Below are 22,468 nucleotides of genomic sequence, written 5' to 3' on the forward strand. Positions count from 1 at the left end.
CATTTGAATTAATGTTCCTTTCTCCGCCGTGTTCCTTTAGACAACCTCAATCAGCTGTTGTCTTCGACGGCCTCTGCATTAGCGCTCGTGCCGTGGGCGCCTGTGCTGGGTTAGGTGGACCAGGGCCAGAGGGCCCCTCACTGGGTGGAAACCAGATTCAGAGCGTGCTGTGCCCGCTGTGGGGTCCACGCTGCATTGCTTCTTGATAACGTCCTTGTTCATGTCTTCGTGTGTGGACCCAACCTCCCTGCTCGGGCGAATTCTCCTGGCCGGGGTTCTCATTCAGCTCACTGAACAAACGTCATCCCATGAATTTGTGACACAGAAAATATGCGAAGGGAAGTGGGTAGGAGTAAAACTCACCTCACAAAAGCTGGTTCAATTAAATCAAAAGGGTAAAAATAAAAAGAATATAGATTTCTTTTTTTTTTTTTTTTAAAGATTTTATTTATTTATTTAACAGAGAGAGAGACAGCCAGCGAGAGAGGGAACACAAGCAGGGGGAGTGGGAGAGGAAGAAGCAGGCTCCCAGCGGAGGAGCCTGATGTGGGGCTCGATCCCAGAACGCTGGGATCACGCCCTGAGCCAAAGGCAGACGCTTAACGACTGCGCCACCCAGGCGCCCCAAGAATATAGATTTCAAAGTCATGTTTACTTGGGGCTTCAGGGACCAAGGGTGGCAAATATTAAAGTTACTTTAGAGAGACATTGTCAGCCACACATTTATTTTAAAATTCCTGGGTGGGGCGCCTGGGTGGCTCAGTTGAGCTCAGCTCAGGTCTGGATCTCAGGGTTGTGAGATCAAGCTCCGCACTGGGTTCCGTGCCAGGCATCGTGCACGTGTGCTGTGGCAGATTCGGGGCACAGGGCGGGGGCTCTGAAGGCTCCCCTTTCAGCCCTCATCTTGAGAGGGACATGACTCTGTACCATGCGGGGGTGCCCTGAAAATGGGCTTCCAATCTGCGATCTGACTTTTCCTGCAGAAGCAGCCCCCGGCCTGGATCCTGGCTCACGGCAGGAGGCAGACCTCTTTCAGAGCATGGGCTCCTTCGCACAGGCTGGCATGTTTTCCCAGCCACTTACCCACCCTGTCCCGATGTCCAGCAGGCAACACCCCCAGCCTGTCCAGGGTGCCAACGGGGAGGAAGCGGTTCCTGGGGATGGAGGAGGTGAAGTGAGTCGAGGTGCGGATGGGGCCCAGAGACCGGGATCCCTGCCCCGCCACGGGGCAGATGATGCTGTGACCCTCTTCTGTCCTCTATGGGCACAAATACGGCAGATTCGACGACACAGCCAGGTCAAAAGCTTGCTTCTCTGAGTGGGAAGGAGAGAGCACAAGACCGAATGTCACACCCTTACACCACTTCACGTGATACCGGTAACTGTCCAGATCTTTCCTCTGAATTATTCCTGGTGTTGGAAAAGGCTAGTGCGTCACAGTGTCACTTCGGCAGACGGGAAGCTGCATATTTTGAGGGCATTTTCATGGACAGGGGTGGGGAGGTGACAGTTCCGTAGGCCTGTTTTGAATATACTAGTTTGAAAACAACAATTAAAATATTTTAGTCCATAGTTAATTAAGTTGGATTAAATGTTTTATGAATTTGATGTTATGATTTAACCATTGACCTTGAATAGAAACGCAGTGGTTTATGCTGATGGATTTTTCTTAGAAATCTGTGGAGTTTGTGTTTTCAGAACTTAGTGAACACATTAATACTTTTCTTTTGATCTGAGACCATTGGAGCTATCTTTCTTTTCAACAAAATTTCTGGCATTGAGTAAAAAAGCCAAAAAAAAAAAAAAAAAAAAAAGAGGAAGAAGAACAGTTAAATGCCAGGAGGCACTGGAACTACTTTGAGATTTCTGGAAACAGAGCGATCACGGATATCGGTCGTCTTGGGGGTTCCCAGGACCGAGGAAAGGAGCATTGTTACAAAACATTCCTGATCTTGCCCCGCTCGTGTTTGCTGCCAGCGTCTTGTAGTCCTCGGTGTGACCGCCTGAGCAAGGCTGCAGTCTCCGGGAGCCACTCGAGCCCCTGGCGGGCCCCCCACGAGGTATGGTGAGCCCATGGTGTGCCCATGGTGAGCCCACAGCGGGCACCTGGCGAGCCACGGTGAGCCCATGGCGAGCCCACGTCGCGCGGGCCTCCGCGGTGTCAGTATGGAGGCAGATTGCGTCCTCACAACAGGAGCAGATGAGTGGTTCTTACTCACGATAATTGCATGTTTGATGAGTTTGTGGCATCATGTTCTTTCTCTTTGAGAACCCGAATGACACAGACACAGTTTTCTCCGGACCAACCGTGATCACTGGTGTAGAAGGCTGAACACGTGCTCGTGGGGCCTTCCGTCCGCAGGCAGGCTGCTGGGACAAAGCCTGTATCTTCACACTGTCCTGGGAAGGCCTGTTTCCCCAGGGCCGTGAGGGCCCTGCTGAGGCCTTCACCTCTGCCACCTGCCCCAGAACCTTCCCTGTAGCTCTGCAGAGACGCGTGGCCACTTCGGGCTCAGGGCGGCACCTTCACAGGTGTTCCCTTATAGCAGATGCGTGGGCAGCAGGGGACCCTCCCACGATGAGGAACACACAGCAGAGCCCCCGGCCTGGGAGCAGACAGAACTGCCACGGCCGCCAGCGCCTTCCTCTGTGGACGTGCCGTCCAGGCCTACAGAGGGGCTTCTCGGTGACACTGGGCTCCGTCGCGATCCGCCAAACCCCACGGGAGGGCAGCCCCAGCGGTACACACCTGTGTCTGTCCACGGCCGTCCAGTGTGGAGTGGCAACCCGCAGCGGCTTGTCATCCCTGAAACCAGCCAGGCTTTCGAGTGGGGCTTCTGTGTGCCACCCCCCATTGCATGGGGTGTTGCCATCTCTGAACGCCCTCCGTTTTTACGTTAATTTTATTAAGATGTGGTGTAGGCTCCACACCAGTAAGTACCCTGCAGCCTGACTCCCGGTGTGGCCTCTCGTCTCTGCCTGTTCTCTGCATGGGCGCTCAGAGCCCCAGCGCCGCGGGAGTGGAGTCAGGGGGACACCAGGACCCGCACCGGCAGGCTGCCTAGCGCTGTGCAGCCCACTGCAGGCGAGAGTCACAGACCTGTGCAGGAGTGCTGAGCCGGGGCACCTGCTGGTCTCTCACCGACCAGCTGGGGTGTGCACCAGCCTTCTCGTCTCTAAAACAGCGTGGCAGAACCAGACAAACATGATTTACTGTGGAGGGTCAAGAAACAGGCTGGGAGGCTCCCTCACCTGCCCTTAGCTTATGCTTCGGGTGGCACTGCTGTTGGGAAGCCGGAGCAACCCGGGTGTTTCTTGGGGCTTCACCAGGAGGCTTTGTGACCCCACAGAAAGCGTCGGTATCAGGGTGTGGTCCGGTTAGTGTAAATCAATTGTTAGCCTGCTGTAATTTTCTTCAATAAAACAGGTATTTCTATAAAAGAAGTCTATGCAGGATATAGGCATGTGTATGTGTGTATGCCTGTCTGTCCGTGTCATCCGTGCATGTATACCTCCATGTGCATACATGCGTGCATGTGTATCTGCATGTGCACATGCATGTACCAGCATGTTCACATGTGCACACGTGTATCTCTGTATGTGCGCACATGCATAACTGTGTGTGCTCACACCGCGTGCACATGTGTGGGTGGTGTGTGCACATGCCTGTGTATCTGTGTGTGTCCGTGTGTGTGTATGTGACTCTTCTGGGCAGTCTTCAGGCGGGTCCTTGTCAGTGCTATACCCGCCACGTGTACGCTGCACGTCTTCTGCCCACAGCAGGCTTTCTGAGACAGCCATGACGTAAGGAGGTGTTCTAGGACTTTTTAATTATATCTGCCTTTGTCTCTTGCAGAAACCCTGCTCCAGTCATGTTTGCCTTACCTCCCTTATGGTGCTCTAGTAGGTCTGATGTTAGAAATGTCCTTCCTTACGGACTAAAGCTGACACGGCGAGAGGCAGCACCATTGCTGTCATGTTCAAGCTGTAATCAGGAACACAGCAGAACTTTTTGGAATGTTCTGTGAAAAAACTCTTCCCCCTGCTCTAGCAGTACCTACATTCTCGAAGCATTAGTTCATCAGCAGAGCCGGGAGAATCTCAGTGTCGGGCTGTCTGTCCGGGGAAGGTTGCACTCAGACTCGGGTGACGGCGACTTGCTGATGGTTTGGGGGGGTCCGTTTTGATGCCTGGTGCTCCTGTTTATCAGACCGCACAGGTGCTGCCATCAGTTTCTTCTGTATCAATGTTGTAAACCCTGTCTGAGTATTTCACTATAGCCTTGCAAGAGTTTGTAGTGCATCTAATTTTTTTCCTGTATGACTTGGCAACCCCAATTATGGACTTAAGGTTTTCCTCTTATAATTTGTTTCTGTCTTTCTGCATTTAAACTGATAATGGTCATTTAAAAGGGAGACTCTGTTCCTTTCCGCTCTAGCTCTGGGGTGCTGTGGTCAGGGGTGGTTCTGGCAGACGTTCGGCCCTCGCTGCCTGGTGGTGGAGGGTGGATGGGGCACCTTGCCTGTTCTGGGGGCCTTTGATCACAGCATAGCACCTATATTAGGGAGGGAAAGAATGTTCTATTTATGCAAAGAGCTTTGCAGCACAGAATCCTTAATTTTTCTCAGAGTCTGGCCTTCAAAATTATGGGTGGATAAAATATTGCAACCTTTGAAACACAGTGTCTGCTTTCACTGGATGCCAATACAAATAAGAGGCATGTCACTCGTAGGACCAGCATTTCTGTGGCCACCGCCCCGGGAGAGCGTGCCTCCTTTGTCTGGTAGACTCTGCTCGTCCAGCTCCCCCGTTCTGAGGCCAGGCCCGTCCGAGCTGGGCCTCTGCTGGGTCACGAGCACGCAGCAGCGAGGACTGTCTGGACCTCAGCACAGAGCCCAGCCTCAAAGTCAGAACCACGTGGTAGCCATTCCAGACCGAGTCACCACCCAGAAAAACAGCCAGTCTCGCCTCTCATTTCACTGTGCTTAATACTGGGATTTCTGTAAAGGGGGACGTTTGATTTAGCCCAAGTGTGCCTACGTCAGCCATGTCAGGGTTTAAGGTGCCGTGAAGGACGCAGGGGAGAGTGTCAACCCCCCAGGGTCACCACGGGACGCGGCACCTACAGTGAGCTGCTTGCTAAACAAACAGGTAGATCTCATGAGACGTGTTCTGACCCCGATAAAACAAGTAACGAACTGCAGAGAACGGAAGGGAGATGGTACAGTTTGAGGGAAATTCCTGGTGTGTCTGCATATTCCAGTGGAGCTGACCCGGTGGGCTGCTGCCCCTTCTCGATGGTAAAGACCCTGATTAGAATATCTAGAGTCAGAAGCACAAGCAGGTGGTGTAGACAAATGGCACCTTGATTTTCAAGGGACGGCTGCCACGGACCCCACAGTTTTGTGCTGCAGGGTTGCTTCCTGGGATGACACAGCTGGCAGTGTGCCGGATGCGAACTGGGAATGCAATCTTCCATCAGAGGTGAGAGCTGCGTGCTTGAGGACTAGCCGATCAGCAGTAAGGGCAGAGTTTTCTAAGGAAGGCATCCAAGCCAGGAACAAGGTCCGCGAGTTGTTTGGAGAATTTATGCTTTTTTGGCATGTTCCATGAGAGTTCAAATATTAGAAATGATTTGTAATTCCGTCTGTACCCTGGTGGAGACCTTGCAAGCTGGAAGCCGTATCACTTTTCCTTTTAGACAAACCACAGGTTATACTAAAAACACGAGGACAGAAGTCCAGCAAAGCAGTGATTTGTCCTCGGCTAAAACACAGACTGCACTAAAACCACATGTTGGTGAGTGCCGGCCGGCCAGGCCAAACCGTGGATCGGGACGTGAGCGCGGAGCCTGGATGGAAGTCTCTTTTCTGCAGGGTGCGTGCCTGTGACACACAGTGCAGCCTGCAACCCACGGCCCCGCCGAAGCCCAGGACGAGTCTGCGCAGCGGCAGAGTCTATATTCAGCACACGGCTGCCGCCGGAGCTGCGGCCACGGCCCAGAGCCCGGGAGCGGGTGCCCAGATGGCATGCTGGCATGGCCAGCAGTTCCTGCTACCAGGCAATCAAAAGTCACCATCTAAAGATCTTGGCCAGTGGACACGTTTGAAGAAGCAGCTCTCGGAGTCCAGAGGGCCTTTAAGATCCCGACAACTTGTTATTTAAATCTGGAAACACTTTAGAAAAATTGGAAATGACATTCTTTTCAGGTCTGAAAGCTCGGATGGGCGACATCGTATGGTGGCCCGAGGAAGGGAAACATGAGCTTGCGGCAGCGTCCTGGGGCTCAACGCCCGTGGACGACGCACACAGGTGCTTCTGTACGTCTGCCGTGCTGGGGTGCTCCGGGCCTCACGCCTCTGCTGCCGTCACTGGAGGCCCGGCAATCACAGCAGGAATTGTGCTGCCTCCTGGTCCCAGAGCTCGCGGGCAGGCTGCTGCAGGCTGTGGGGACGATAGTGGAGATTCACTCCCGTGCCAGCGTGTCGCTCACGCACACACGCATCTCTGGGTCTCTTTTGAGGGTCTGTCTCCAAACTGCTGGCGTCCAGAGAGAGATGAGACACACTCCAATGTGTTTAGACTCTTCCTTTTTTGCGAACTTATGGGGACCCCGGAGATCGCTTCCTGAGGAGCATGAAGAGTGTAGCACTTTTTACTGAATTATGTTACAACGATGTTAACATAAATGCCTGAAAATGTGGGACAGAGTTGGGGGAGGGCTAAGGATATTGGACTTTTTATCTGACTTACTGTCAGATTTTCCACTTGCAGGTGGAGGGGGCAGGACCTTAGTATGGCTTTGAGTCCCTGGGACAGCCTGACAGACGCAAGGGCTGTTGTCATTTCCTCGCCAATGTGGTCTTCAGACCTTGCACTGCGGGCCAGAGTGTCAGGTCTGGTCTTAGCAGGGCTTCTAGACCTGGTCCCCGGTGTGTGTCCTGGAGCGGGTGTGCTCACGTAGCTCCTTGGACCCACAGACGGCCCGTCTGCTGCTGGCCGCACCACAGAGGACGTCTTCACCTTCCAGGAAGCAAAGTCCACCTTGTAGCCAGATAAGCAGAGTGGCACCTCTGAGCCTCAGTGTCCCTGCTCGTTAAGTGCAGAGAACACCCCACTCTTCTTACCGTGCAGGACCGTGGTCCTTCCCCGGGGGACCCTCCACCCTGCCCCACCAGCGGCTGGTGACTCACGCCCGTGCAACTCATGGTTGCGTAAGTGACGCCTCTGCTCTGCTCCTTCTGCAGACGTGTCCAGGTGTGTGGCCGAGAGGAAGTACACCCAGGAGCAGGCCCGCAAGGAGCTGCAGCAGGTGTTCATCCCGGAGTGCAACGATGACGGCACCTACAGCCAGGTGACGTGCTCGCCCTGCAGCTCCTGCCCCTGAGCCATGGGGGCGGGGCGGGGGAAGGAGGGCCCGGGGCCCCAGGGGCGGAGCTCGCTGCCCACGTTAGTCGTGAGTGAATGACAGGGCTGACTTTCACGGCCAGTGTGCGAGTGAGTTTATTCGCGCCTTTCTGGGTCCATGTATCTCTGTCAGGGCCATGCTTTCCCCGTGTCACTCCCTGTGTCCTGGTCCGGCCCGCTTCCTCGGTGAGGCCGGTTGGCCCCTGTGCACCCAGCTCATCGCTGAGGATCCAGTCCCAGTTGAATTCTGAGAGTGCAGCCCGTGCTGGAAGGATGCTGAGGACAGCCTGGGGTGGGGGCTGGAGTGATGCTGGGGAGACCCAGGGGTGGGGGCAGACCAGGAGAGATGCCGGGGACCAGGGTGGGGAGGGATGCCATCCCCTCTCCTCACCTCGGCCGCGGTCCAGCGGGGAGACGCTGAGTGTGTCCCTGGATGCCCTGGGGCCCAGCTGCCTGGCAGTGACATGAGGTGTGGCTGCAGCTCCGATGGCAGGCGTCCTGGATGGCTGAGCAGCCCATGCACTGCACACAAGTGCCACAGTCGAGCTAGCGCGCTCTCTAATTCCCGGGCGTGGGGCCACCCTGTCATTCGCTGAGTGTGCAGATGCAGCGAGGGGCGAAGCGCGTGTCCTGCCGGTGCTGACCACCACCCCCCCCCGTCCCGCCGTCCCGCAGGTGCAGTGTCACAGCTACACCGGATACTGCTGGTGCGTCACGCCCAACGGGAGGCCCGTCAGCGGCACGGCCGTGGCCCACAAGACACCCAGGTGCCCGGGTAGGTCTGCGACTGTGTGGCTGAGCCTTCTCCTGACCGCTGTCCCCTGTCATTCTGGTCCCCCACCCGTGTCTGCTCACAATTCCAAAGAAATCCAGCATAGGTCGTTGTGAGAATTCACAGGAACTGGGTTTCTGTCGCAGGACAAAGCCTAAAATATGGTGAAAACTGTTTCTAAGACAGTTTTCCCAGTGGAAGATCTGGTCCGAACTCTGATAGGTTCTTTGATTCAGACTCTGAGTTTTTTAGGAATGACCACAAGGACTGTAGTCAGCAGTGGAAACGACCACATATTTTCTTTGGCAAAAAAAAAAGAAAGACAGAGAAAGAAAAGTCTGGTTTTATATGTATATGTTTGCAAAGAAAAAGGGGATCATTGTCTGTAACTCCACGCCAGATGGTTTATTTGTGTTATTTTATTACTCCAGAGGGGCTGACACACTGAAGGCATTAATACTGGCAGTATGACCTATAGTATAACCCATGAGATAGTCCATTTTCCTTTGATATTTTACCAAAAATAATTCTGGTCACGTTTACTGGAGAATGTTTTACAGCTTGACGGGATTAATCGGCCGGGGGGCTATGAGACCGTCTATGAAGGGATGCGTGACTCTGCATCTAGGTCCCTGGATTAGACTTCGGTAAAACAGTCGGGACGGCCATGGAGATAATAAAGCACAAAGCATGTTCCTGAGTTTTCACGTAAAATATTGAAACATTTGCATTTAGGATTTGCTTTTAGACTTAAGTTTTTTGAAGGTCAGACATCTTATAATTAGGAATTTGGTTCATGATTCAGACATTTACACCGGGAGCCAAGGCACAGGCCAGGACTCATAACTGCTCACCATGATGACATCTGTAATTAACAGTAACGTGAAACCTAATATTTCCAGTGACTGGTCAGCACTTAAAAACCACAGGGTGTGCATAATGTGAAATTAAAATATATTTATTTTAAAAAACTCTTTGGTTATCCAAGAGCTAAAAATTGCTGACAAATATTTTTAGTGAGCTAACATTTGCACCTAATAATTCTTTTTCGAAGTCATGGAGTAAATGAAAGAGAAAAATGAACACACGAGTTTGCCTCTCTGTGCGTCCCTCACGCTGGGAGATACTGTCATATGCGTATTTTATTTCAGGCGTGTGGCAGCACTGGGCACCGAGCCTTATTTTACAAAGGAGAAAGCCAGGGGGATGCCTGTTTCTGTGATTTTAGTGATACTGTTAGAAAATTAAGTTGTGTCTGACAGATCTTTATTAAAAAGCCATGTACAAAACTGGCTGACTTTCTTATATTCTCCAAATAGTACTTTGTTTTTGGAATCAAACCCCTGTACTGTCCACTTACGCATTTTTTTTCAAGCAGGTACCAGGAATTATAATTTGACTATATAGAAATGCTCCATTTTCACAGTGGTTGAGTGGACTTTTTTTTGTCCATGTGATGGATTATGGAAAACAGTCTGCTTGAAAGTCTGGTATTTCTTGTATGGAGACTGTGGGCAAGGCTCCGTGGATCAGGTCAGACTTGCAGTGAGGTCGGGGGCTCTGCTCTCAGCCTCGCTGTCTGCAAGTGAGCGTCCCTTTCCCTTCCGGGCTGCAGTTTGGGGCTGGGTCACCTCACACCTGCTGTGCTACTGATGTGCTCTGTAGCTTCCAGGGCGCCGTGGAAAAGGTCTGCCAACCCCCCGTGGTAGTCACGCTCTTGTTCTGCACGAAGAGCAGGTGTCGTGCTCAGAAGCTCTGCAGGGTTTGGGGAATTGTTGAGAAAGTCTGAGGCCAGGGAGAGTCTCAGGACGATTGTGCTCATACACGCATGCACGATGCACCCACAAACTCACAGTGCTCAGTCACACACACACACACACACACAATCTCACACACACTCATGCAGTCTCACACACACAGTCTCACACACACATGCAGTCTCACACAACTCACAGACACATAGTCTCACACACACACACACAGTCTCACACACAGTCATACAGTGTCACACACACAGTCTCACACACACAGTCACACATACACAGTCTCACACACACAGAGTCTCACACACAGTCTCTCACACACAGTCTCACAGACACGTGCAGTCTCACAAAACTCACAGACACATAGTCTCACACATACACAGTCTCACACACACACAGTCTTACACATACAGTCACACACAGTCACACATATAGTCTCACACACAGTGTCACACACACTCACACAGTCATACACAGTGTCACACAGCCTCACACACAGTCACACACACAGTCACACACAGTTTCACACACAGTCACACACACAGTTTCACACACAGTCACACAGTCACACATACACAGTCTCACACATAGTGTCACACACACTCACATAGTCTCTCACACACAGTCTCACACACACATGCAGTCTCACACAACTCACAGACACAGTCTCACACACACAGTCTCACACACAGTCTTACACATACACAGTCACACACAGTCACACAGTGTCACACACAGTCACACAGTGTCACACACAGTCTCACACACAGTCATACACAGTGACACACACACAGTCTCTCACACACTCATACACACAGTTTCACACACAGTCACACACACAGTCACACACAGTGTCACACACACTCACATAGTCACACACACAGTCTCACACACAGTCTCTCACACACAGGCACACACAGTCACACACAGTCTCACACACACTCATACACAGAGTTTCACACGCACAGTCACACATACACAGTCTCGCACATACACAACACAGTCACACAGTCTCACACACACACACAGTTTCACACACACAATCACACACACAGTTTCACACACACACAGCCTCACACGGTCTCACATACATGCGTGGACACCTTATAAAAAACTTTTGCATAACGTACTTTAATTTCTTCCCAGACGTGGACAGAGCCTCACAAATGACACAGCAAGGCAGGGCGATAGGGCTTGGCTCTGCACGGCACTGTGATGCTGACGTGCGCCACAGAGGATCACATTTCCCATCTGCAACACGCCAGGGACTCGTTCTCTAGGTACATCCTCATCTCTTCACTGGCAAATTATCACGTGCGTCTCATGGCTGGTGCACGTTATCCACTCACTCTGAACGATGAGAGTGGTTTTCATCTGGTTTAGTAAAATTGGGTAAGCCTCGGTGTTCAACAATTATCTTTAGTCCTGGAGTTCACAGCAAGCTTGCCCTATAAATACACGCTATAAAAAACGTGACAAGAGATTTAAAATGTAGCCATAAACAGTAGCCATCACTTAGAACTTGTATGTGTTTACTATGAACACGTGCAGACGCACCGTGAGGCAAGCCACAGAGGAGGGAAGCAGACATCCACGTGTTAGCGAGGTGTCAGCACAACGGAGGAGGGCTCCTGCCCCCAAATCCTCCAGCTTCTCGCTTCTCCCAGAAGGCCCTTTAAAAAGGGGACCATTCCTCTATTCCATAATTGTGTATTCTTAAGCCATTAATACAAATTACCCAAATTCCTATTAATTGATAAGGAGAATGAGATGAGACACTCTCGCAGAAAAATGGTCAAAGTCTTGAACCGACAGCATTTTATAAAGGCGGAAATTCTAATGACCTGTGAACACAGGTGAAGGTGTGGGCTCATTAGGATCAGGGAAACTCAGTGAGGGTCCCTCCATGCCCACTGGACTAGCAGCAAAGACAAAGTGATCTGTGACGTGCTGGTGAGGACATGGAAGCACAGACCCTCGCCCAGTGCTAGTGCACGGGTGTAGAGTCCGCTTGCCCTCCGACCGTGGGTGACGGGAAGCTGCATGGCTCCGGAGACGTGCACTCAGTTTGCAGCAGGAGACAAGCACTGAGCGTCCAGAGATGCATTTGTGATAACAACCAGACCTGGGAAGCCTATGGATGTCCACAGTGTCCGAGTGGATGGATCACGTGGTGTGTGCGGTTTGTGTGGACCCACAGCTCCCACGTGGTCCTGAGCGGAAGCACACAGCACGAAACACACAAGTCCATTTAAAATGCAAAAACAGACAAAACTCAGCTCCCGCACTTAGAGAAACTTCTTTGGGTAGAGAGCCACGAAGGCAATGAGCAAGGGGTCATGGTAGGATCAGGACGGTGGTTCCAGGTGGGGAGGGAGGATTTTGACTGGAAAGGGGGTGGGACATGGCGACTCCTTCTGCCCTGGAAGCTTCTTCTCTGGATTTGACAATAGTTTATCAGGCTGTGCATGTGTGTCTACGGTACGAGAGCAGAAGTCCACAGATCTAAAGAGATTTAAAAAGTTAAAAATGTAAATGTCATCGGAGGAAGTAGCACACTGACGTAAATCCTTCCTAAACTTACGCATCATCCTGAGGGTTTTGATGGAGGGAAAGGGGCGGATAAGAAAGGACACACCTGTGGCTGGAAGGGAGGGATGGGCTGGAAGAGGCGTAAGCGAGGATTTGGGGGCGACTGGCATTAACGTCTGCCGTCCGCGATGTTCTGGAGGAGCGGAGGCGGTGCCCTGCTGTCCCGTGTCAGTGCCGCTGCTGCCGCTGGTGCTCGAGGGGACCCGCCAGGGGTTGGGCATCACGGTGGCCTGGATAGGAAGTGGTATTACCTTCTAGTTTATAGGTGGGGACTCTACCAAGGCCTCTGTGCTTGCAAGTGACAGAGCTAGGATTTAAAACTCTATCTTTCCATCTCCATAGCCCACATTTTCTGCCAAATCCAATAATGTAAATTCATGGGCCGTGAACTCCTTACTTAGCATATGTGTAAGCCCAGGTGTGAGATCCACAAGCACGTGGGGGCTTTGTCCAGGCCCCAGCAAGGTACTCAGAGGACAGGAAACTCTGTGCTGCCCCACCCAGCACCTCCGCTCCTCAGTGCTTCTGAAAACCCGCCATCAGCTTTCATCGGCGCTCATCAAGGACGGTCCCTTGGCGTGAGTGCTCTGCTCAGATTGGCACAGCGAGGGAGTCATCTGCCTTGTCCTTCGAGCCATGGCCGTGGAATGCGTGGCGCTCGGGCGGGGAGAGGCAGAGGTCCCCGTGGAGGGGCAAGTTTGGCGGTGGCAGGTCCTGCCCTCCCACCCCTGTTGACACGCGCTTCCTGACCCCTCACGAGTCGTGAGATCCTGCTTTAGTAAATCATAGTGTAGGTGACCCATCCATCCAGTGGCTCACGGGAAACATCCAACGTACTTTCTCCTGAGGAACCCGCTCGCTGTTCGTTGTTAATTCATTTATTTCCTGTTGAGTGTCTGCTGGGCAAGGCACTCACGGTCTGTGGAGGGCCCTGCGGATACATGTGTCACCACAGGCTGGGAGAGGTCAGGGGAGCCGCAGGCACACGACAGGAAGTCTTGCTGCCTGAGGACGTGGACAGGCGAGGACAGCTCTGGAAAAGCAGGACACGTTGGCCTGGTGTCAAAAGGGGGCAGAGCCGTCATTCCCACAATTCGTTCTTGAAAGTGCCGCTCCTTCTTCCCTCCTGGCTGTGCTGGCTCCTGAGCCGGGCCTGGAAGGGGAAGGATGGCAGGAGCTTTCTCCCACCTGCGGGACAGCGCGCATGTCCGTGGCAAACAGCACATTGCCTTGAAGAGTTTAGTCCCAAAAATCTGCTCTTTGAGCTGCCTCCAAATGCACTCCAGGCTTTGCCCTGCCCGAAAGCAGCTGTTTCTTGCTCATGGCTTGGAGATTTATATGCTCAGCAAGCCCCGCTGACTTAGAGCCCTGGCTCTGCAGATGGCTTTCCGCTCAGGGTCTTCGCCTGCACGGGAGATGCTCAGGGGATGAAGGAAATGACAGGGAGCCCAGTGAGCATTTCCCCCGTCCCCTGGGCTGGGGCGGGGCCAGGTCGACATGCCTCCATCTGTACACGGCTGATTTATATTTATTCTGTAAGGGTTTTTCCTTTTTCTTTTCTTCTTCCTTCTAAAGATTTGAAGACTAACATTGCTGGGGGCGGAGAAGACCTCAGAAACAAAGGACTTTTCTCCAAGGGAGGATTTTTGTAGCTTGCCTATTCGCTAGTATTTGGAAATAGCTTCAGGGTTTTTAATCTCATCTCCCTTCTGTAACTGTGCACCGTGGCCAAGAGCTTCTTCCTGGCAAGAGTACAAAGCAGTGTGAGACACTGTAAGCTGAACCTACATGCAAGAGCTCTTCATGTTACAATATCCCAAGAATCTTCGTATGTAGCTCAGCTTGAGGTATGTGTTTGAAGTCAGCTACAGACTTGGGGGTACACAGCAGAGGCGGGGAGACATCCCGCACCCACGACTGAGGCCTGAGAGCCGCCCACCCCACCCCCTTCTTAAACCAGGGTCGGTTATGGGGAGAGTCGTCCCGAGCAGGACCTGACATCCCCACTCCCCAGGTTCCAGCGCCTTCTCGTGGCGCAGGACAGAAAGCCAGCTCTCCGGCCCTGCTCAGTTCCTGGCAAGTTTTATAGCATCCAGCGTCATCTCTCCTTTGGGGTCACTTATCAGAGGATTTGCATTTCCGCAGACAGGAGCGAGCAAGTCTGCGACTCTTACTGAGCAACTTCTCCGTCTGGGTTTGGGGAGGTCCAGGCGTGAATGACAGAGGACTTGGGGTTAGATGGGATCACCTCTCAAGGCATCGTCTACAGGAGTTTAACTACGATCCTTGCGTTTGCCCACGACGGGGGCACTTCTCGCTTCTACGCATATCCTAGTCATTTCTGAAAGTGTCCACTTGGTCGAGAGAACTAACTGTTTTTTCATTTTTCACCAATGAATTTCCCTGGCGCTAAGTGAAGCCACCTGCACAGCTGAGGAATTTGAAAGAAACGTCCAGAAGAACTGAATTTCCAAATATTGAAATCAACAACACAGCCACAGCTGGCTTCTCCAGTCTCTGGAGCATTTCTTTGTACGAACTATTGAAATGCAAATTCAGAGTTACTTTGTGTGAACTGGAAAGGTTACCGATCAAAAGGAGACCTTTTTCCTCTCAAAATGGCTTTTATTTAGGCTTAACAATTCTCTTCCTGGAAAATTATAGTAAAGTAAAATATTTCAGTGCATCCTGGCAAGGGAATAAAAACAGAGAGCTTTAGCAAGAGTGGAAGGTGCACTGAGGACGGAGCCTGTGGGTCATGGGGTGAGAACCAGAGTGTGTTGCTGTGGCTGCATGCAGGTGTCACTCACCGGGGTTTGCTCTAGAGAAAAGTACAAATTGTCAGGGACGACTGTGACAATTTTTGAAGTCTTGAGGAAATTCATTTACATCCCTAATGAGATAAAATAGTAATCTGATACAGCCAACACAGGGTATGTAAAATTTCTAATAAAATTTCCAGATGTGCACACACACACACACACACACACACACGAGAGTGGGGAGGAGGGAGGGGCAGAGGCAGAGAGAGACTCTTGAGCAGACTCCATGCCCAGCGGGGAGCCCGACACAGAGCTCCATCTCACCATCCTGAGATCATGACCTGAGCCTAAACCAAGAGTCGGATGCTTAACCGACGGAGCCCCCCAGGCGCCCCTCCCTGTGATTCCTTTAAAGCCAGGATTCCTCCGACACTTCACAGAAATCTACGGTTGCTAAGGTCATGGTGTATAGAAAACCATTGCTTGGCTAGTGTGAGGTGTTACTTCCCACTGTTAGAGTCCACGTTTAACAGGTACCTAATATCTAGCATTACACGCGGGACAGATTTGGGATTTGCTGCAGAGGCTCCTGCACCTTCTCCTGACACCTAGTGAGCGTCACAGTCTAGCTGGTCTTGAACCGGATGAACTGCTGCCATGAGGGTGGGTGGCTGCGTTGCCCAAGGAGGACTGTAGGACCAGCCGGATGCTGGCCCGGGTCTTGCGGAGCAAGAGTAGAGAACACACGTCATTCATGTGTCGGGTCCAGCGTGGGAGGGCTGGGGCAGCTCACAGTTGTGGTGCCTGACCACGTTTGCACGGTCACGGGGCGATCTATGGACGGTCGTGTTGTGCTCAGGACTTCCCGTTTCTTGGCTTCGACACCAGTGTTGGTGGGGTTGGGTGTCACAAGAACCCCGGGAGGTAACCAGGCAGGAGTTGTGCCATAGTGATTTATTAAAAATTGAGCGCAGACAGCTCTCATTGTGCACATTGGCCCAACCATAGGACTACACCTGGCACCGCTTGTAGGGCTGGCTTTTGACCACAGAGTGATATGGGGCTGGCAGGTTTCCAAGTGCTCTGATGTCAACATTGGTTTCCATGCTGGGCTTGACACCCACTGCTTCTCATGCTTAGTCTTTCTACCCCCCGCTCTCCACCACTGGGACCGTTTGCTGCTAGGAGGGTCAGCGGACCTGAGGTCAGAGGGACCGTTGGAGCTGACAGAAGTTTCGTCAGCCTTCACAGGTCACGCTCAGGCATCCTGACTCTGATTCAGGTCTTCCACACGTGGACACCACGCTAGGCTCTGCAGAGGTCAAGGTGATAGAAAGGCCCCATCTGGGGAGGTATGTCCTCGTAAACAGAGGATGGGCACAGAATAAGGGGACAAGGAGCTTGCAGAGCACGCTGTGGAGTGTTCTGTTGGACACGCCATGCCCCACTGTACTGCTAGCCTTGCTCTCGACTCACACTGCTATCCCCTCCTGAGGGCCCGTTCACCCCTCCCTCTTCTTCAGGGGCCTTCCTGTCGGCTCAGCTCCCCCAAGGGCTAACGGTGTGGACGTGGATCCTGGCTCTGCCACTTGCTGGCTAAATGACCTGGGACCAGTTAGGCACCTGCCCAGATCTCAGTCTCCTCATCTGTATAAAGGGCATAATGATGGTACCTCCTCTATAGGGTTGTCCTCAGCAGTAAATGACTCCATGGATGTGAAGTCATTAGAGCCATGACCAACACACAGTAAGAACTGTGGAGACTAGCTGTGTGCATAACTGCCGTATACATTGTTTCAGTTATTTCCATTTCATGCTCATCTCCCCAAAGTAGATGACACTTTGTAGTGCTTTATCTCCTGCACTGTCAGCCACACACAGTGAGCACGTGCTGAATGAATGAATGAACGTGGTCACGGAGAGAGGCTGACATCACCCAGGCTCGTTGGTGCCCCGTCTGACCACTTGCTCCGAGTGGAGACAGCATTGCTGTCTGTCGTGGGCAGACCCCGTCGCCGCCTCTGCATGTGAAATCCCCCTGTGTGAAGACGGAGGCCACAGGTGGAATGTGCCACAGACGGAGCGCCCGAGGTATTTTGGGTGAACGTTCAGTGTGTGCCTCTTCCCTCGGTTTCTCTGCCGTCTTCCTTCAGCCAGTGAGCAGATCCTCCTGGCACTGCCCATTTTGCAGGTGAGGGGACGGAAGCTGGGGCAGGTGAAGCCACCTGACCAGGGCCACAGAGCTGGCAGGTAGTAAATTTGTTCTCTGGCCCAGGTTCTGCCTCCTCCCTGCACCGCTAGGCCTGTGGTGTTTGCGGGATTGTTCACGGCACTGCAGGCTGTTCTGACCAGGGAACGAGGGGCAGACACAATGAGCCAGCGCCTGAGAGAAGCCCGCTGGTTTGTCCCACGGCGTGGAGGGGACAGCGAGCCTGCTTTCAGAGAGCACAGTGCCAACTGGTTTACTCAAAGTTACAGCAAAGAGATGCGTGTCCAAAAAATGCAGGACGAGCAGAGCCCTCTATTCCTTCTATTCCTTTTCTTAGTTTCCCCCCACCCACCCCCGATTCTGTCTCTCTTTTTTCTGAAGCAAAGCCACGCGATGTTGTAAATCTGCACTTGAATGTGTGATTTCCAGAAAGGGATAAATCACTGTGGATTGTTTAACTGGGCCCTGAAGGAGCCATCCGTTCTGCGTGCAGGCCCCGTGCTCGCCTGCAGTGGGCTGACCTCATTAACCCTCTCCCTTCTGCCCGGGCCGCACGCACCGGAGACCGCCCCTCCTCCATTGTGTCTAAAACACAGTTGGTGCTGGGGAAGGAGCCTGCTGAGACCACCAACTCTCACCCTCCGTCGGGCACCCTTCTGGCAACACGCCGGGATTCCTGAGTGTAGCTGGATTTGAACCAGGTGCTCAGCACTACAACTTGCATGATTTCCCCCATAAACGGTAGGTGTTCTTCTCCCCACATTGTGTTCTTGTGGCTTCCTCCACCAGTAACGCATGCCCTAATTGCTTAAAAAGCCACCTCTTTTAAAATAGCATTTAAATGGGATGAGATCTCACCAATGGAGGGAATTCAACTGTGTCCTTTGAGATATGAATCTGAGGGGCGGTGTGTATGACCGCGAGCAGTGGTCAGGTCTTGAAGGTGCCGCCAACCAGCCCGTGGCTTAGGAAGCTGTTCACTGTCTCCCAGGTCCCCTGTTTTGAAGCCCTTTTCCGCACCTACATCTTAGAATCTCACCTGTCCCAAATTCTCAGGAATTCTTCAGCAAATCCTTATCTCCACAAAACTACGGAAAGTATAAGAGCTGCTTTCTGGTTTTGGGTTCACGGATTCTAGTTCGCATAGCGGTTTTGCTGCGTGGGGAGTGATGGTCAGCTTTCCTCCACATCCTCGGGGATGGGACATTGCGGGGAAGGAGGTGGGGTGTGGGGGAGGCTTTTTGTCCAGAGGCAGCTGGAAGAGGACGTGAACAGCACCTCAGGGTCTTCTTAAAAATTGGTCGCAAAACACTTGAGTCATGGAGCAGGTTACCAAGGACACTTGACTCTGCTTGGATCACTCCGGCCTACTGAGAACAAGATGGAATGATTGTCATGTGGACTGGTTTGAGTAAATACCGAGTGCATTCCGGGGGCGGGAGAGCAAGCTCAGCAGCTGTCGGTCTGGGAGAAAGTGCGCCCCAGGGCGCAGGGAGGCACTCCGAATGCCCCACGGCCACCGCCTCTCGGCCTGCGACTTCACAGCTCCTAGGCCTTAGATTACAAAATACTGCCTTAACTCAGTGGAGAGGCTCTCGTGTGGGGCATTGAGGGACTACGTAGGATATTTACATTTAGCTCAGCATATTAAAACCTGAATAGTCATATTTAGAAATATTACTGAAATATTATCATTTCCAGTCAAGAGTAGAAAACATTTTTTGACTCATTGCAGAAACACATGATAACAGTAAGCTGATGACTAAAGATGGTTAAGCTCTTTAAGAAATCTGGATTTGTGGAGAGAGGCTCGAAGGGAGAAGCAAGCAAAGTAGGGCCCCGGAAGCCTTACGAGAAGGCCACACGCTGGGGCCCCTTTTCTATCCCAGGGGCACTTAGCAGAGGTAGAATCCTGTGTTGTGAAGCCTGGAGGCTGTGTGCTGTTCCCCCGGTGGCGGGGGCATCAGCTGGGAAGGAACCCGCAGCGGCTTCAGTGAGCACGTCTGATGCCGCCCAGAGAGCCGGGCACACCGCGGTCCCTTCCGTCCACTGGCGGAGGGAGACTTCCGAATGCACGTCGCTCCGTTGTTTCTTAGACTCACGGCAGGAGGAGTGGGTGTGTTCCCTCCCAAGCTGGGTGGGAGGTCCGAGGTGGACCCACGGCTGGACCACGGCTGGAGGAAGGCTTATTGTGTGTGCATTTTGTTCCTCGAAGTAAACCTGCTGACTGAATTTTGGGAAAGGGCGTAAAAACCCATCACCTTCGTGTGATTTCCGCCAGTATTTCGAGAGAATGAGTGGTCTCTGCAAGGTTGTGTTAACTTCTCTGTCCTGTAAGATCCTTTCCTCTGATGAATTGCTGGTACATTTCCTACTGTATTACTGTTAGATTCCAAGAAACAGGATAAACGCTCTTAAACGTCATGAAGTTTATATCTTTAGCACAAAGGTTGGTCTGTATTACAACGTCACATTCAAAACTATAAAACCAGTTAATGGGCTTCACATTCTGGTTCATGAGATGTTTTCGCTAAGGAGCGCACCCCCGCATGAGACTGTGGTAATTCTAAATGAATCCTGCGTGGACGATTCTGAACACATTCGGCAGGTAAACTCCAAATTCATTCTGAACAGAATTTTCTCTTTTAATTCCTTCGAGTAGGGGTCACATTGGCGAGTGAAACAGTGCTTCTGGCAGTTGTGAGCTAACGGGGAGGAGAGAGCCACACCTCACGTCCGTAATGCAAACCTCTCAGTGTAACATAAATGTCAGACATGCTCTCATGAATTACTCTGACAGCCTTAGCATTTTTCCTGCATTCTTCCACAAAAAGACGGTTCCTCAGTTTTCTTTCCTATAGAACGAAATCCAGCTGAAACCAGGGTTTTATTTATCTTTGGTGGCATAACTTTTTATTATTTTAAAAATGTATCCTTTTTAAATCTAATTCATTCTGCTGCCTCAACATGGAAATGCATGGTAAGGGGATTGGGACATTTTTCAAGTGAAGAAACTGTGATCTCTTGCGTATTAAAGAGCGTCTGTCCTCATGTGCATGGACAACTAGTTAGCAGCAGAAGTAGGAACTAATCTTCAGTTCGCTAGTTGAGGGCCTGTGACTGTAGATGACATTGTCACCTCAGGGTACTAGACGGCTCGTGTAATTTAACTAGGAAGTGACAGGCAATGTGAACTAGTCAAAGTGAAACCCAATATTTGCATAACAACTATTGATGACCATTTGAGAGCCAAAAATAATTTATTCCTTATTTTCCCCTTTTAGGTTCCGTAAATGAAAAGGTACCCCAAAGGGAAGGCACAGGAAAAACAGGTAACTATCTTAAAATAAATAATTTTCTATGATGATAATATATAACAGCTAATTCAATCAATGCCTTAAGTCCAAATTTGAATGTAGACTACCTGACAGGGAAAGCTGACACAGTTAATCAGTTATTCCTTCGACACACATGCATTTGCCCGTTTGGATGGCCAGGGGCCTGCAGGTGCTGGGCAGGTAGCCCCCGTACACCCATGTGAGGGCCTCTCAGGCACGGCTTGTGCCGGTACCCCTGCCAATGCTGGCAGGTGCCTCCCGAGTCCATACCTGCGGGGAGGGCTCCAGGTTGCTGTTGAGTTCACTTGTAATTGTGGAGGATAGCAATCACGGAGGGTCGTTGAGAAAGATGTCACACGCTTCCTCATGAGAAAGAGGGTTACTCTTTCCTGCCTGTGACGGCCACACCCTCTGGGACAGGGGCCAACAAGAGCCAGGTCGAGCAGCTAGCTGTTTGCTTTTGGAACCACTCCGTAGCACCTGGTTCCTCTCACGCAGGCTGCGGTGCACCCACCATGACCTTCCATGAGTCCAGTCTTTTCTCTTTGCCCTTCCCGCAGCCATCATCCTGTAGACCCAGGGATGTGTTTTCTGTCTGTATCTTATATCGACCTTTAAAGTCAGAAGTTGTTTTCAAGACAAAAAAATTTCTAGTACCAAAATTTTAGGCAATTCTTTTTTTTCTGATGTAGGTTATAGTATCTGACCCAGTAATAAGGAAAAGTGATATAAAGCCAAGTAGACCTGAGTTTCATTCAAGTCCATTCCCGTAAGGTGCATTGAGGCTATGGCGGGTACCGTCCCTCTCCTAGGAAGACGGTGGAGTCCCTTTGTGTTATGAAGATAAACACAGGGATAGGCACCTGGGGCTGTTAGCCTGTGAGGATGGTGTGCGAGGGGGGCTTGGTGGGAGTGTGGGCAGAGCTGTCTCATGAAAGGGGAGGTGATGGGTGGGCACAGAGGGTTTGGACATGGGGATGGGTATGATGTAGGACAGAATAACCTCATAATTGGGGAAAATAGCCCATTTTCTAGGGGAAAGACAGTGGCAGGCAGAGTCAGAATGCTGGCTGGAGTGAGGGTTTACATTTGGAAAAGAACGTTAGATGAACAGCTTGGATTTGGGTCTGTAAGGTCCCAGGGTGGGCATGTCAGTATTTTCTAGAGAGGAGGAAGGGACAAGATTTATGATTACAAACATCAATCAGATGCCCAAGGGGCGGAGGTGACAAAATGAAACACTACTTCAGACGCGGTTTCCTGAAGCAGGCCTTGCAGCACATTGCTGAACCCGCTATAGAAGTTTAAAAAATCCCTGGGGAATTGGTATGTGGGCCCATAAATTAGCTTAAGGCAGGAGTATGTTCCTTCTGCTGAAGGCTCTTGATCTTCAGACATGCACACAACAGAGAAAATGCCTGAAATTAAGCCACACAGTTGGCTTACGGATAAAAATGAGGCCTTTGCAAACTCTAGTAGGGAAAACAGAAAGCACACAGCTCTCCATGGTTTTGTTTCATTTTCTCGAGGCTGAGTTCAGTAGGTGCTGGTGCGTTTGTTACACCGGAACAGAGCTCCACGAGGGCCCTGAGCGTGGACGGTGGTGGAGGGGGGTCATGCTGATG

The 22,468-nt window shown here is 51.6% G+C and overlaps 1 protein-coding gene across 6 annotated transcripts in view; it reads left to right on the top strand.

The window, feature by feature from the left end:
• The window catches only part of SMOC2 (SPARC related modular calcium binding 2), a 154,853-nt gene that overhangs the window by 49,089 nt on the left and 83,296 nt on the right, over positions 1 to 22,468 (top strand). For all 6 annotated transcript variants that reach the window (XM_087865691.1, XM_045770611.2, XM_087865693.1 and 3 more), the window contains exons 3-5: positions 7,248 to 7,354; positions 8,083 to 8,182; positions 20,790 to 20,837. In XM_087865691.1, the coding sequence (XP_087721817.1) occupies positions 7,248 to 7,354; positions 8,083 to 8,182; positions 20,790 to 20,837 (255 nt within the window). The remainder of the gene's footprint in view (positions 1 to 7,247; positions 7,355 to 8,082; positions 8,183 to 20,789; positions 20,838 to 22,468) is intronic.

The sequence above is a fragment of the Ursus americanus genome, chromosome 11 (genome assembly GCF_024610735.1).
Source record: "Ursus americanus isolate L20-20 chromosome 11, mUrsAme1.1.p, whole genome shotgun sequence".
In the NCBI taxonomy this organism is placed as follows: Eukaryota; Metazoa; Chordata; class Mammalia; order Carnivora; family Ursidae; genus Ursus; species Ursus americanus.